The following is a 16341-nucleotide window of genomic DNA, read 5'->3' as shown; positions in this document are numbered from 1 at the left end:
GATACTGTAAATACTATAGTATATGTGTTGCCAATTACTCTAAAGTCGTAAGTATTTATAATCCTGGTTCTGATTTGATGGGCGCTTGAGGTAGCTGTGGGTGGGAGGATGTGCTTATTGTCTGAGGAGACTCACAACCATTTCTCAGGTTTCCCTTGCAGAGTGTATGTCATTACCAGTGAGATAGTGGGGGTGCCAAGGAGAAAAATGGCCAGTTAGAAAAAATCCCAAGACTAGTCTATGCAGAATCTCTCACCTACAGACAGGGCATTAATAGCCCAGTGGTGGGTGAGCAGCAGATGCCAGGACTCAACTCAGACTTTTGCCTCACAAAGCTGTGAGGACTCTGAAGCTCCTGCCCCTGCCTCACACAGCCTCGCCAGGAGTCTGCTGAGCACCTTTGAAACAACTGCAGGGAAAAGATGAAGGTCTGGGTAGCCACGGAGCTCACAATATTCATCGACACTGGTCACCTTTGTGTCAGAGAGTGTGTGTATCTGTATGACTGAGTCCATGTGTCTATGTGCATAGATATATCTGCGCATGCCTGTCTGTGTGTGCACATTATATGTTGATGTGTATGTATGTCAGTTCTATGGCTGTGTACCTGTGTGGATACGTGCACACTGGACTGTGGGTCTCTGTGTGAGGATGTAACATTTGTGTACATGTGAGGGTGCATATCTATGTGTAAATGCTGTCATGTTTTGCATGTATAGTGTGTGTGTATCTGGGCACACATGAGTGCATGTGTAGAAATATGTGTCTGTGTGTATGCTTGCTCTCCATGCATCTGTGTTTTTATATGTGTAACTGAGCGTATTTCTACATGTAGGGATGACTGCGTGTTCATCTTTGAGGATCTGCGTGAATGTGTCCTTTTTGCGAGATTTCTCTTCCCATTCGTCTTAAATCTCTCTCACTAGTTAAATGTTTGTTCCCCATCTCTGTGCCTCCTCTGTTCATTCCCTCTCACCAAATGAGCTTCTAAGAATTGGTCTCCCTCTGCCATCAGATTGGCTGCTTTCGCTGCACAGTTCCATTCTCTCCCTGTACTTGCTTTCTTCCTCCGCCTTTCTACGTCAAGCTTCATCTGCCTGCTTTTGTCACAGTCTCATTGCTTGCTGACTTGGAGGCTAGGGCTGGTCTGCACTTAGCCTCTCCCTTCCTAATTTCTAGCCCTAGTGAGCAGCCCTGTCTTAGCCCTGGCTGCCCTCCACAGTGTATCATCACGTTCCTGCTACCTTCCCGACCCCTATGCTCAGCCTGGAATTGTTGGAGGAGACAGCAAGGACATTCAGAAGAGTCAGTTGGTTACCAGTGCCTTCGTGTTTACTCTTTTATGTGTTAGATCCTGATTTGGGGGTGGAGTTTGATAAAGAAGGGGTGGTATAGCTAGAATGCGAAATAAGAACTTCTCCATCTGCTTTACTTTTTCTTTTGTTGACAAACTGTCACCTTTTCTACTCCAAACTGACCAAGAAGTTGTATTTGCCATTCATGGCTACTCAAGTCCTACTGCCAAGCCAAAGGTCCCTACAATGCCTCAGCCCAATGGGTTGGTTAAAGAGAGAGAGAGAGAGAGAGAGAGGGAGGTCACTCTCATTTTTGTATCACAATTGCCCTTCTTTTTTGCAAGTGTGTGAACTCACAGTGCTTTTCTATGAATAGACCATGGATCACATGAAAGATCATTTTTCTTAAAGAAAACAAAAATTGTCTAAATTTTTGTTTAGACAATTTTGTTTAGACAATGCCCAGAGGGGACCAGCAAATATTTAATAGAAGATTATAGATTTCCTGTGAGTGCATATGGCTCGGGGTGACCTGATTCTGTAAAGCAAATGTTATTGTCCTCCTCAAATTCATGTGTTGAATTCTGTGTAATGGTATTTGGGGGTGGGGCCTTGGAAGGTGATTAAGTTCATGAAGGCAGGGACCTCATGAATGGAATTGGTGCCCCTATCAAAGGGACTGCAGAGAGCTCCCTCATCCCTTCTGTCATGTAAAGACACAGTAAAAAGATGGCATGAACCAGGAAGCCAGCCCTCTGTAGACACGGAATCTTCTGACCATTTGACCTTGGATTTTATCATCTCCAAAACTGTGAGAAATCAATTTTCTATGGTACCTAGTCTATGGCATTCTGTTTTGACACCCAGATTAGCTAAAGTACCAGCATATCAACTTGCACACATAATTCTTGGAAACTGATGCCAAATCTATGATGGTAAAAGGTGATTTATCTGCCAGAGGCATGAGCCTACATAATCTCTCCACAATAAACCAGAGACTCAAAACAGGCAAGAGTGGGTCAAGATCTTCTAAAAGCCATACCTAAAAGGTTTCCAATAACAGTTGACTCGATGGTAATTCAATCACACAAACAACCACAACAAAAGACACAACTATCAGAGATTTTCAGGATAGCCTCAAAAACACCATCCAATATTAGGGAGTTCAAAAAGGCAAGAAGTTTCAGAAATCAAACTTTATTTATATTTCATTTCATAAACTTGTAATTCTAACACCATTAATCAATGCTAGGGCAGGTGGCGGCATGGAGAGCCTGGGGCACAAAGGCTGTCTTTTAAAGCTTTGCTTGCTGTACCCTTTGGAACCACCTCCTGGTCTCCTTACCCCCTGCCCACCTGTTAAGAGCCCATTCGGGGCAGCACATTAGGGGCAAACAGCCTGGATGCCCAGTTGCAGACACACATCCATGCCTGGAGGAGAAGATTGCATCTGAGAGCAGTAGAAGCTGCTGGAACTCTTCTTCCCAGCCTTCTTTTAATGCTCTTGCACACCTCCTGCACACAGATAGACCCCACCAGCATTAGCACAATAAACAGACCCTGCAGCAGCAGGGCTGTGGTTCTAGTGAATGAGAGAAGCCTCTCTCCAGCAAGGTACAAGAGTCTGGTTTGAATGCCCTGGTCTCTGCCTCCATGTTTGCCACCATGCCCAGGACTAGGGGCAGCATGGGAGCTGCTGGCTGGGGCTGTGCTTGTCACCCCCTCCCTCCCACTTCTCTCTCCAGCCACACTTTCAGTTCCAGGGTGAAGGCCAGTGGCTACAGTAGGTGCCGTGATTTCAGGCAGCTCCTGGCTGGGCTGGTCCTTGGCTGGAGCTCCCTTCAGCTCCAGTGCTCTCTCTGGAGGGGGCTCTTCCCATGCTGGCTCTGGCTCTACAGCTGGTGCTGCAAGTGCTCCTATTTCTGCATATGGACCAGGAGCTGAAAAAGGAGAAAGGGCCACCAGCATCAGTCACTTTCCACTGGAATTTCCAAACACAGAGAAAACCTCACTGAATTCAAAGGAATTCCAGCCCAAAAGCACCGCCCCTGAAAAGTCTCCCAGGCTGCAGCCACCTCACCATGTGTCTGTGCCTCCATGGGCTCCCGAATCTCCTCCTGGACAGGGACAATGAGCAGATGCAGCCCCGATGGGATCCCTGGTGTGGCCTGGCCTGCTAGGGCCTGCCCTGAGCTGCCCTGTGGTACGTGGGTGCGCCTTCTTACAAAGGGCCACAGGCGTCTGGGGTGAGGGATGAGCCTTCTTCGGCATCATCAGAAAAGGCTGTCACTCCCGCCATTCCTGAAGCAGCAACCTCTCGAAGTGGGGAAGCAACATGAGAACATCTTGCTCTCTTGAGCGTCTCCCACCAAGTGAGCTGGTTATGGGGCTGACTCAAGGATGTGGGCGCCTGGTTACCAGAGTTCTAAGTTCTGTCTGGGTCTGTCATCAAGGAAGTGAGGTCTCTTCTTTAAAGTTCTGTCCCCTCAGCCCCTTCCTTCCATAAGCCTACTCAGGACTTCACTGGGCTACTGACTACTCACCCTCCCCTCAGGTCATCTCCTTACCTGTACACAGTTATGTCCACCCAGGGTCTGCCTGGACACCTGTGCCTGATGTTCACCAGGGGCCGGATGTCCTCTCAGGCCTGATGTCCACCTAGGGCCTGATGTCTGCCTTGGGCCTATGTCCCTCTTGGGGCCTTGTGTTCACCTGGGGACTGTATCCAGCTGGGGCCTGATGGCCTACTGGGTCTTGTTGTTCACCTAAGGCCTTGTGTCCACCTGGGGACTGGTGATCACCTGGGGCCTGGGTGTCCACTTAAGGCTGGATGTGCAACTAAGGCCTGAGTTTTCACCTGGGCCTGATGATCACCTGGGGACTGGGTGTGTGCCTTTGGTCTTTTCCCTTTTCCTGAACAGGGCTTGCAGTTTCCAAACCAGACACAATCTCCCAGTTGGAGAAAGAAAAAGGATCTTAGATGATAGTGAGACAAATTTCAGGAAACTCTATCCAAATAAGTAAATGAGAATGAGGATAGGATTCATTGTAAGTAACATTCTCAGTTGGTGTTCCAAAGTTATCTTTTGCCTGGGTACAGTGGCTCACACCTGTAATCCCAGCTCTTTGGGAGCCCAAGGTGGGAGGATCGCTAGAGGCCAACAGTTTGAGACCAGCTTGGGCAATAGAGTGAGACCCTCATCTCTGAAAAAAAAAAATTAAAAAATTTACCAGGCATGGTGGCATGTGCCTGCAGTCCCAGCTACTCAGGAGGCTGAGGTGGGAGGGTCGCTTCAACCCAGGAGTTCAAGGCTGCAGTGAGTGAGGATCACAACAGTGAATTCCAGCCTAGGTGACAGAATGAGACCCTGTCTCTCTAAAAAACAAGCAAGCAAACAAACCAAAAACCACAAACAAACCAAACCCCTCTTAGCAAAATACTTGCATGAGGTAATAAAATGTATGTACCAAATGCCTACAACAAACATATTGCAGGATGAAATGTTAAATGCTTCCCATGGAATTAGGTTCAAGACAAGGTTCCATCCACCATCGCATTTCAATTCCACATTGCACAATGTAAAGGGGCCTGCCCAAGGTCATAACGTTGCTCAGTGGGTAAGACAAGAGAACCCAGTACAGCCCTTTAGATCCTTCATTATAGTTTTGTTCTAAAACTGCTTCTGTTATCCTTTGGACATGAGTCTCTTAAGTGTTATCATTTGAATTCATGTATACAGTTTATTTTCACACTGCTCTAAAGAATACCTGAGACTGGGTAATTTATAAGCAAAAGAGGTTTAATTGGCTCACAGTTCTGCATGGCTGTGAAGGCCTCAGGAAACTTACAATCATGATGGAAGGCAAAGGGGAAGCAGGCAATTTCTTCACCAGGCAGCAGGAGAGAGGGGAGAGCAGGGGAAACTGCCACTTATAAAACCATCAGACCTCATGAAAACTCACTCTCTATCATGAGAAGAGCATGGGGCAAACCACCCCCATGATCCAATCACCTCCCACCAGGTCCCTCCCTTGACACATTGGGATTAAAATTCAAGATGAGATTTGGGTGGGGACACAGAGCCAAACCATATCATTCTGCCACTGGCCCCTCCCAAACCTCATGCCCTTTTCACATTTGAAAACCAATTATGCCTTCCCAACAGTCTCCCAAAGTCTTAACTCATTCCAGCATTAACCCAAAAGTCCAAGTTCAAAGTCTCATCTGAGGCAAGGCAAGTCCCTTCCACCTATGAGCCTGTAAAATCAAAAGCAAGTTAGTGACTTCCAAGATACAATGTGGGTACAGGCATTGGGTAAATGTTCCCATTCCAAACAGGAGAAATTGGCCAAAACAAAGGGGCCAATGGGCCTCATGCAAGTCCAGAATCTGGTAGGGGAGTCATTAAATCTTAAAGCTCCAACATGATCTCCTTTGACTCCATGTCTCACATCCAGGGCATTCTGATGTGGGCTCCCAAGGCCTTGGGCAGTTCTGCCCCTGTGGCACTGCTGGGTATAGCCCCTTTGGCTGTTTTTACAGGCTGGCATTGAGTGACTGCAGCTTTTCCAGGCACATGGTACAGCTGTTGATGGATCTACCATTCAGGAGTCTGGAGGATGGTGGCCCTCTTCTCACAGCTCCACTAGGCAGTGCCCCAGTGGAGACCCTGTATGGGGGCTCCAACCCTACATTTCACTTCTGCACTACCCTAGCAGAGGTTCTCCATGAGGACTCTGCCCCTGCAGCAGACCCAAAATTATATATAATTATAGTTGATATTCTGAGGTAGAGACACAATAAGCTATCAGTTTGATTAGGAGGTCTGGGTTTTGCTTTTTCTATGGTAATGTAAAAGGGCAGGAAGGTTAGTATGTTACAAGTTCACTGCAATTACATATCAGTTTCTGTGCATATAAGAAACCACAAAATCACAGACCTAAGGTCTTGATAGATATGAAAGCAACCCTATGTGATATCATGCCCACATCTTTACCTTAAACTCTCACCTAAAATTACTAGTGAGGACTTTTTTGTCCTGCTGTTAGTATTTGATAATTCTAGCCAGCATGCAATGATATGGATATATGAATAATAACTTGATTTTATAGTATTAATAACAGCTTAATTTTAAACATATATGTTGTGCCTTGTACTCTACAGAAAATGTACACTTTCCTTTTTTCTCTAAATTAGCTTTAATTTATTTCAGAAGTTTCTGGATTTTATTGTCTCTATTTAGCCAAAGCTACAAGAAAAGTCAAATTCATATCTTTAAATGCTTTCATTATCAATCAAGAAAGAACAAAGTGAAATGAACAAAGAATTTTACTCAAGAAATTAGTGAGAAATCAAAGAAACGTCCAAAAGTAGGATACAAGAATTAATCAAAACAGATTAACAGTGGAATAAATAAATGAATCCAACTGGTTCTTTGTAATGGAATGTGGAAAGACATACTCTATTCTTCTGGATAGGAAGACAAAATATCATAATCATATCAATGCAAGTTTTATGCATGCTCAAACATGTGTAAACTAAGAAAAAATCTGAAAGGACAGACAGTAAAATGTTTGCAGTTTTTTTCCTCCAAGTGGTAACATTAAAGGTAATACTTTTCTTTTTTATACTTTTCTATATTTTCTAAATCTTCTGTAATGAACACGTAATTTTATGATGAGGAAAAAATAAGACTTTTTAAGATGCCAAATTACTTCTCATTGATACATATAATGCAAATGCCAATCAAAATAATAAATAAATAAATATAATAAATATATAAATATAATAAAAGAGACAGGTGAAGGACTGGGGAAGAACTTCAAAAAGGGCCACATGGGAGATTAAACATTATGCAAAAGAGTAATGAGGAATCTAGGCCGGGCACAGTGGCTCACACCTGTAATCCCAGCACTTTGGGAGGCCAAGGCGGGCGGATCACAAGGTCAGATCGAGACCATCCTGGCTAACACGGTGAAACCCAATCTCTACTAAAAATACAAAAAATTAGCCAGGCATGGTGGCAGGCGCCTGTAGTCCCAGCTACTCGGGAGGCTGAGGCAGGAGAATGGTGTGAACCCAGGAGGCAGAGCTTGCAGTGGGCTGAGATGGTGCCACTGCACTCCAGCCTGGGTGACAGAGTGAGACTCCATCTCAAAAAATAAATAAATAAATAAAAGAGTAATGAGGAATGTTAAAGCAAAAGAAGAGAAAATAATCTTATTCTACAAGATATTAAAACCTAATGCAAAGCCTGGCTAGTAACTTCTACTAAAATTACTTCTATACTTTAAATAAAATATCTGCAAATTTAGAACACAGACAAAAATGGAAACTCCTCACATGACCCACCACAAAGCCCATCAGATGGCAGAATGCAGAATCAGGTTGCAATGGACTGATCTTAAAACAGATGAAGCAGTGGAGAAAAATCTTCCTGGAGCTGATGGTATAATTTGCTTCTTGAAACAATGACAGTCCATGAAATAAGGTGGGAAGATGTTTTGAACCTCTCTCACCAGCAGATCCCTAAATCACAGACCCAGAACTTGGAGGAAACAGGAAACAGGAGGCCATCTCTGCACCTCTGCAGCACTGCTCTGGTTGGTGGGCAGAATATCATACAATCATCACGATTCTTATATCAAAAACCAAAATTCTAGACTGATTAAATAATTATTTTTTAAATGAGAAAAGTTATCGTTTATTTATCTTGGGCTAGGGAAGATATTTCCAAGCAAAAAGGGTAAAAAGAAGGAAAAAGAAATGATTAAGAGATTGGAAGGCAATAACAATGTAATATCAAGTGTTGGCAAGATCTCAGGGAAGTGCGTGTTCTCATGACTGCTGGAACAAATTGGTATAATATTTCTGAAGGGCAATCTGGCTGGATATGTTAGAAGCCTTTAAAATGTTTATGCTCTGACTCAGTAATTCAACATCTAGGAATTTTTCCTAAATAAGTGATAAGAGAGAGATGAAAAAAGTATTTAGAATATTGGAAGACTGGAAAGAACATAAAGGTTCAATAATACATATACATTCAACAACAGGGGACTAGTAAATATGAATTATTTATATGATAAAATACTGTCTAACCTTAAAATAATGTTTTAAATAATATTTAATGATGAGAATATGCTGAGAAAAGTATAATCATTTTTAAAAAGTTAAATGCAAAATGAAAGTTAATAACATGTACAAGATTATTCTAATTTTTTTTTTTGAGATGCAATCTCACTGTTGTCACCTGGGCTGGAATGCAATGGAGTGATCTCGGCTCACTGCAACCTCCACCTCCCAGGTTCCAGCAATTTTCCTGCCTCAGTCTCCTGAGCAGCTGAGATTACAGGTGCCCGCCAACACGCCCGGCTAATTTTTGCATTTTTAGTAGACACAGGGTTTCACCATGTTGGTCAGGCTGGTCTCAAACTCCTGACCTCAGTTGATCCAACCTCCATGGCCTCCCAAATTGCTGGGATTACAGGTGTGAGCCACTGCACCCGGCCTATTCTAAAACTTTTTAAACTTATGAGATACACATACACACACATATATCTGGAAGAAAACTCCAAAATAGTGGCAATGTTTTGGAGGTAAAATTGGGAGTGATTTTAATTGTCTGTTACTAGCAGCTAAAAGCATGCCAATAGACCTGGCAAACTCCCACTCAATCTTCAGAACTCAGCTCAGGTGCCACTTCTTCCAGGAAGTCCTCTTGTACTGCTCACTCCTGTATTATAGTAGGTGTTCTACTTTGCACTAAACTAGAGTCTGGGCATAACTCTATGATATTCTTTCTTCCTTTCTTTCTTTCTGTTCTTTCTTTCTTTCTTTCTTTCTTTCTTTCCTTCCTCCCTTCCTTCCTTCCTTCTTTCTTCTTTCTTTTCTTTCTTTTTCTTTCTTTCTTTTCTCTCTTTCTCTCTCTCTTTTTTTTTTCTCATTGTGTCGCCAAGGCTGAAGTGCACTGGTGCAATCTTCTCGGTTCACTGCAACCTCCACCTCCCAGGTTCAACCAATTCTCCTGCCTCAGCCTCCCAAGTAGCTGGGATTACAGGCACCCACCACCACTCCCAGGTAATTTTTGTATTTTTAGTAGAGATGCGGTTTTGCCATTGTTGGCCAGGCTGGTCTCAAACTGCTGACCTCAGGTGATCTGCCCACCTCGGCCTCCCAAAGTCCTGGGATTACAGGTGTGAGCCACTGCGCCCAGTTGATATTCTTTATCACTGCATTGTACTCTCTGCTTTGATTCTCTACATCTCAACTACACTTCGAACTACCTACCATCAGAAATTTGGGTGTTTCCATTTTGTAACCCAGTGCCAATCTGTCTGCAATCTAACAGGCCTTCAAAAGCTGGAACGCTGGCTTCATGAGTGAAATAGAGTGAGGAAATGCTTCTCTGTGCTCTGTGAAATTATAGGTTAAGGGCAGAAATGAGAACAAGGATGGGCAAATACCAGTAAAAAGCTGTCTCTCCTCACCTTGGCCAGCAGCTGGAAAGATGTTTAATTTCACCAATTGCCTTTAGTAATTCTTGTCTGAACTCATTGCAAGACCGTTCCAGTAGATCCAGAATACCATGCTGCCTACTAATGCGTGAGACACATATGAGTTTCCTGTGGATCTGTGGGAATTGACCAAAACCTTGGTGGCTTAAAACAATAGAAATTATTTTTCTCACAGTTCTAGAGGTCAGAAATCTACAATCAAGGTGTTGGCAGGGCCCCACTTCCTGGAAAGGGCCTAGGAGGATTCCATTTCTCACCGCCTCCAGCTGCTGGTGGTTCCACATGCTTCTTCTGTGGCTATGACACTCTCCTTCAGCTTCCCAGCCCCTGCAGGTCAGGAAGGCACAGGAAGAGAAGGTGGGAATGGGTGTGGAGGGCCACCCACCAGGCCAGGGCAGCAGGCGCTCAGAACACAGTGGCCTAGAAGCAGAGTACCAGGAAGCCACACCAGCCTTCAGGGCCCCAGGCAGGCTCCCTCCTGCCAAAGGCCTTTGTGCATGTTGTTCCTGCCTTCTCAAATGTTCCTTCCTATCCTCTCTGCCTCTGCATAGCAAGGTAACTTCTACTTAGTCAAAACTATCACTGTCTAGCACAATCTAAATATCCGTAAACAGAAAACATCAACAAATGACAGTGTATTCATGCAATGAAATACTATACAACAATGAAAAAGAATGACCTATGACCACATGCAACAACATAAGAGGATCTCACAGATGTCATTGTTGAGTGAAGAAGCTGGACTCAAAAGAGCACCTTCCACATGCGTCTATAGAAGGCAAAAAGAAGCAGAATTAATCTACAGCAAAGGGCTGAAGAAGAGTGGTTACTTCTGGAGGGAAGTATTGGATGGGAGGGGACAAAGGAGCCCTCTAGGGGCTGGGCATGAACTTGGTCTTGTCCAGCTTGGTCTGGGGGCTGAGCCTGAATGCACCCGTGGGTAAAAGTTCATCAAGCTGAACACTTAAACTGTGCACTCTTCTATGATGAAAAAGTAAAAATAAAACAGACCCCTTTCTCTGAGAAGCCTTTTCCCAGACTAGAGCGCCTTCCCCAGGATGAGCTGCCAGGGTTCTATGCACCCCTCCTGCAGGCTATTGTTGTGCTGTGATGCTCTGTTTCCCTGTGGGATGGTGAGGTGGTCGGCTCCCCCAGACAGTAAGCTCCATGCAGGAAGTCTCTCTGTCTTTCTAGGGCCTGTATCTCCAGTGCTCAGATCTGAAGCATCTGCTGCAAGCATAGGTGACCCCCATCGTGGAAAAAGCCCACTCTCTGTCAATAGCAATGTGAGCCTTCTGCTTCCAATGTGAGTTCGAAATCCATGGCCAGTGAGAGATTCATCAGATTTGTAACAGATTAATCCTGGACCTATTAATCCTGGACCAGCTCACGTTGTCCAGCTTCGAGGCCCTGGGAAGTTACCACCAGGATGGGGTGTGGATCAACTTCCTCCAGGATCCAGAGAGCATCCCAGCCAGCCTCAGGGTCAGGAAAGGAGCCCAGCCTCTCCAAGAGCCAGACGGGCTCACAGCAGGGTGGGTTGGAGGCATATGGATTGCTTGAGCCTAATGAGGGGAAGAGGAGGAGGCACTGCAGACAGGGGTCTCACGCTGTCTTGCAGCTCTCCTCAGGCTAAAGCTGAGTGTGGATCAGCTGGCCCTGGTCTACAGTATACTGGGGCTCTGCCTGTGTGCCATCCTCTGCTGCTTCCTGGTGGCAGTGGCCTGCTTCCTCAAGAAGAGGTGGGATCCCTGCTCCTGCCAGCCCTACTCAAGGCCCTGTCAAAGTCCGGCCAAGTCTTCCCAGGGTGAGTGCGTGAGATTGGGGTCCTCGCCCTTCTCGCTGCTTGGGTGACAAGCCTTGGGCCATCCCTTAGTCCTGTCACTGCCCCTGCTTCTAGGTGGAGAGGCCTGGGGCTCATCCCTGTTATTCGCTGTAGCTTGATAAAATCAGATTAAGACATCCTGGCAGGCAGATACCTAGGAGAGTGGCATCCGGGAAGGGTGGGTGTGGGGTGCCGGCCTTCGGGCTTGCCTGGGCCGGGGGCTCTCAGGATACAGGGACATCAGGGCTAAGCCCTGGAGGAGGTGTCCCTTTGGTGGGCATGGCAGACTTGGGGCTGGACAGAAGTGAGAGCCAAGATTTGCCTGCCCACCCCTGCCCCAGCACAGGTTCTGGTCAGCAAGTGAGGGACACTGACGCCCGCCTGGGTCCCCTAGTCCCCCTGGTGATCCTAGCCCGGTGACTGCCCTTAGTTCCTGGGTCACGGGAGATTATGGCTGCCCACATCGTCACCCCTACCCCGGTGCAAGGCCAGGCCTGGCCCACACCCTTCACTATCACCTCTGCAGATCACGAGATGGAAGTTGGCAGTCCTGTGGGCACATCTCCTGAGTCAGTGGAGACCTGCAGCTTCCGCTTCCCCGAGCACAGGACCCCCACCCAGGAGAGTGCGGTCATACCTGGGACCCTCAACCCCATGGGTGATGGAAGGTGGAGGCGCCCTGTGAGGGTGCCCTGATAGATGGTGGCCTTGGCATTGTGTGCAGATGCACCCTGTCCCAGGTGCCTGAACACGGGCAAGGAGGAAGAGGAGGAGGGAAAGAGATGGAGAGAGAGAGAGAGAAAAGGAGAGATGAGGAGAGAGACACAGGAGGCAGAGAGGAAAAGAGAGACAGAGCATGAGGTCATGGCTTTCTGGGTCCCAGTTCCCAGTGCAGCTGTAGGTCATCATCACCTAAACACATGTGCAATAAAGTCCCTGTGCCTCCTGCTCACAGCCCCCGAGAGCCCCTCCTCCTGGAGAATAAAGCCTTTGGCGGCTGCCCTTCCTCACTGCATTGTGGTTGTGTCTAATGAACCAAGACGTCCCACCTATCACCTTCCTGGGCTCAAGGCTCCACCGAATGCTGCCCCCTCGGTTTGGGAGGACCTGTGGTGCCCCCATCTCACCAGGCTCCTGAGGAGGCTTGTGACCTTGGGTTGAGCCCTAAGCAGCCGGGAACCCACTAGGGCTCTGCTTCTCTCTTTCACTAAGAGGGAGAAAGAGACCAAGAAGCAGTCTGCAGGGAGGGTGCCTGTGCAAACACCCAGGGAACCAGGGGCTTGAGCCGTCTTCATTTCCTTATAGACACACATTCCCTTCCATGCCTCCTTAGTGAGGGCATGAAGCAGAGTGTGTGTGTTTGCAGGTGTGTGCATGCATATGTGTGTGTATGCATGTGTGTGTGCATGTGTGTGTGTGCATGTGTATGTGTTGTGGGGGTGTGCAGTGGACAGAAAGGAGAGGGCAGCTCCAGCTCAAAGCTGCAAGTCTCTCTGAAAGAAAGATCGAGATTCCCTGGACCACAGCAAGAGAGACTTTTCATTCGCATCCATCTTTTATTAGCATTTAAAGCTATATTTTGAGTAGCATGCAAACCTTAAGTTGCTTAACTCTTCTTAGAAGCATTTACACAGTAAGATAATACATGATAATGTACATTGAAATTCTTCACCCTGCACCCCCCCCCAAAACTATCTTGTATACCTAAACCCCCAAAGAATCCCATGGGAGATGGGGTAGGCAGGGAACTGTAGCCCAGTTGGGACCCCTCAGTGGGGGCACTTGGTCAGCCCCCAAGGCTCTGTGTGTCCCTCCAGAGACTCTGCTTCCCACTGGCTCAGTCAGCACCACAGAGGGTGGATGGGGGAGGTGGAGTTGAGGCAGGCAGGACAGTAGGGGGAGGACAGTCAGGCACCCCATGTCCTGGTTTTTGCAGTGGCTGAGAGGAGGCTGAGGGCTAAAGGTCGACTGCCCTGAGAGCTGGCTGAGGCTGGAGGTGGGGTGGTAAGGCCATCCCCACTGCCTGCAGGGCCCTTGGTCATCCTTGTCACCCCAGGCTTCTCCCCAGCATTGTTGGGCAGCCCCGTGAGAAAGTGGCCAAGGCAGGGGTGTGGACGGATCAGGGAGGGAGGGCTCATTCTTAGGCTCTGACAGGAAAAGGGTCAAAGAAAGGCCAGGGTGGCCAGAGGGAGTCTAGGCCAGGCAGGATGGGGGAATATGGGGAGCAGGCAGGGTCAGCGGCCAGGGTGCAGGCAGAGGCAGGTGCACGCTGGGAGGTCACACCCTGCAAGGCCCATGGGGAATGTCGGGTGGGATGGGCACCAGGTGCATCCTCAGGGCACCAGGCAGCTCTCAGGCCAGGCTCCCTGGACTCTGGTGGGTGATGTGGTCATTCCCGAGGCACTGCTGCCAGTCAGGGCTCAGCCACCCACCCTGGGTGGCACCCACCCGTCTCAGGACTGGACTTTCTCAGCATCCACAGAGGGTGTCGCCTCCAGCCCTGGAGAAGCAGCCCCACTGTGCAGCCCCAGGCACCCCATGGGCCCCGAGTGGCCCCTTCCAGGCCAGCCTCGAGCTCCCTCTTCTCCAGGGTCCCAGTGCCTCGCGGATGTCAGATCCGCAGGGAGGCCCTTGCCTTCCTTCTCTGTGCCTTGTCCCAGCCTGAGACTTAGGGTGGCTGGGGATAAGCTGATCTTTCCCTGGGCCCTCTCAGAGAGTGGGATGGCTCCTGGCCTGGGCAGGTCCTGAGCTCTGCCTGGGTTGCCTTACAGTGAGACAGAACTGCACCCAGTCAGTGACCCGGAGGTGAAGGTAAGCGCCTGTGCCTGTTGCGTGGGAGGCCGGTCCAGGGACCAGTAATCAGGGGTGGTCGGTGAGGCAGAGGGGGTGGCCAGTGGGCCCAGGAGGTGGTAAGTGGGCCACAGCTGTCACTGAGAGGGGTGGCCTTTCCTGCTGGACTCTGTTCCCATGAGGGCTTGACCAAAACCCAAACCAAGAACTGCAGTCCTGGCTCAGAGTCCACTGCCTGATTGTACCAAGTCCCCAGCTGAAGGCTGAGGCCTGACCAAAACTTGGGGCATCTGTGGCCTGAGGACGGCGTGTCCTGGCATCACCAGTCCAGACCACCAGCTCCAATTCCTTCAGAGGGTCTCAGTCCCCAGAGTCTGCCCTTTCCTGGCTCCTTCAGGTTGGGTCCCTTTAGGGCCTCAAGCCCTGGACCCAGCATCCACGGGCCACTGCCAGGGGCCTGGTACCTCTGCTAACTCCATCATGGCTCATTTGACAGCAAAGACGTAAGGAAAGTAAACATTCCAACAAGTGGCTACAGATGTTTGCAGACTGGACAAAATATAGAATCAGCAAGAAGGTAACATGGGGAGGGAGTGGCCCCCGTGGCTGCTCTTTGAAGAGCCAGGGGACAGGCGCCCACGGCAGACCTGGCACTGTCTGCCTCTCAGTGGGTAGGTGGCACCCCGCCCTCACCATAGGATAGCAGGCCTGTCCGCCACCTTTCCTCTGCAGGTTCGCCCTGTGTCCTGTCTCACTGGAGTGTTCTTCTGTCTGTGGCTGTCTCAAAGAGTGTATAAAGGCATTCCCCTGGCAGTGTGGGGCTGGGTGTGGTCACTTCTGCCAGACACTGACAAAGTCAAGTCCCAGAACCCAGAGAAATATAAGGTAAGGCCCTCCCACACTCAGCCAGGGCAGGACAAACAAGCAGGCTGTATCAAGAGCCCAGGACCGCAGCAGGAAGGAATGTCAAGCCCGGGTTAGGGGTGGGGACTGTGGTCAGATGCACATCCTGGGCATAGACAGTAACTCAGGCACTGCAGGTGCACTGGGCTCTGCTGACCCTCCCTGGCTTCAGAAACAAGGCAAAAAGGAGCTTTCTGCAGAAGGAAACCTTCCTTCCTTCCTTCCAGAAGTGCTGACTGTGGGATGACTGCTGTTTGGGGCAGGAGTCTTTTGTCTGTTCTGAGGCTGCTTCGTCCTCTTGGCCCTGCCCTACAGGTCATGAAGGAGAAGGGCAAGAGGTCCTCCAGAGTCATCCACCACATCCAGGTACATGTCGGCCGCACCCTACAGAACCACGTGATATTCATACAAATATTTGGAGTCAAGTAAGGCCTATGGGGACTGCAGTGGTCCCAGGGAAGATGGGGGCAATCCAGAGGAATGAGGGTGTCCCCAGGGCAGAGGCCAGAGTCACCCAGGAGGGGTGACAGAGCACCAAGGGCTCTCCTGGCCCAGGAAGCAGCCGGCACCATAGACTGAACACCTCCCCGGCTCTAAGCCCTGGGCCGGGCTGGAACATGTGGAGCTAGAACCCAGGTGGCTCCCAAGGAGACGGAAGGCAGAAAAAAAATCATGCAGATGGTGAAAAGTGCTCTCCTGACCCACAACTACCCAAGGTAGGGACCCATGAGAAGGTGGCAGGATGGCGGGGCACGGGAGACTTCCCAGGCAACACGGACAGCCAAAAATACCAAGGAGGATGCGGGGCCCCAGAAACTCTCATCCATGGCTGTTGGGCACGCGACAGGGCACAGCCACTTTGGAGGTCAGATGGGCCATGGCTCACAAAGCTCAGTGGCCTCGTACCACATATCAATATTTGTGTGATTCTTTAAAATTTAGAAGGCCTAGAAGGATGCTTTTGCTTTTACAATACAAAAAAATGGCCTAACACAGATATAGATGATAGAGATA

At 48.5% G+C, this 16341-nt stretch overlaps 1 protein-coding gene across 1 annotated transcript; it reads right to left on the bottom strand.

The window, feature by feature from the left end:
- Positions 1-2654: 2654 nt before the first annotated feature.
- LOC129017721 (CMT1A duplicated region transcript 15 protein-like protein) lies at positions 2655-3640 on the bottom strand. Its single transcript, XM_054458400.1, is given in 2 exon segments — positions 2655-3235; positions 3376-3640. Coding segments are annotated over 2 exon segments (846 nt in total).
- Positions 3641-16341: the final 12701 nt, after the last annotated feature.

Source organism: Pongo pygmaeus, chromosome 19 (assembly GCF_028885625.2).
Source record: "Pongo pygmaeus isolate AG05252 chromosome 19, NHGRI_mPonPyg2-v2.0_pri, whole genome shotgun sequence".
Taxonomy (NCBI): domain Eukaryota; kingdom Metazoa; phylum Chordata; class Mammalia; order Primates; family Hominidae; genus Pongo; species Pongo pygmaeus.
Note: the sequence above shows the minus strand (reverse complement) of the source record. Positions and strands in the feature narration are given on the sequence as shown.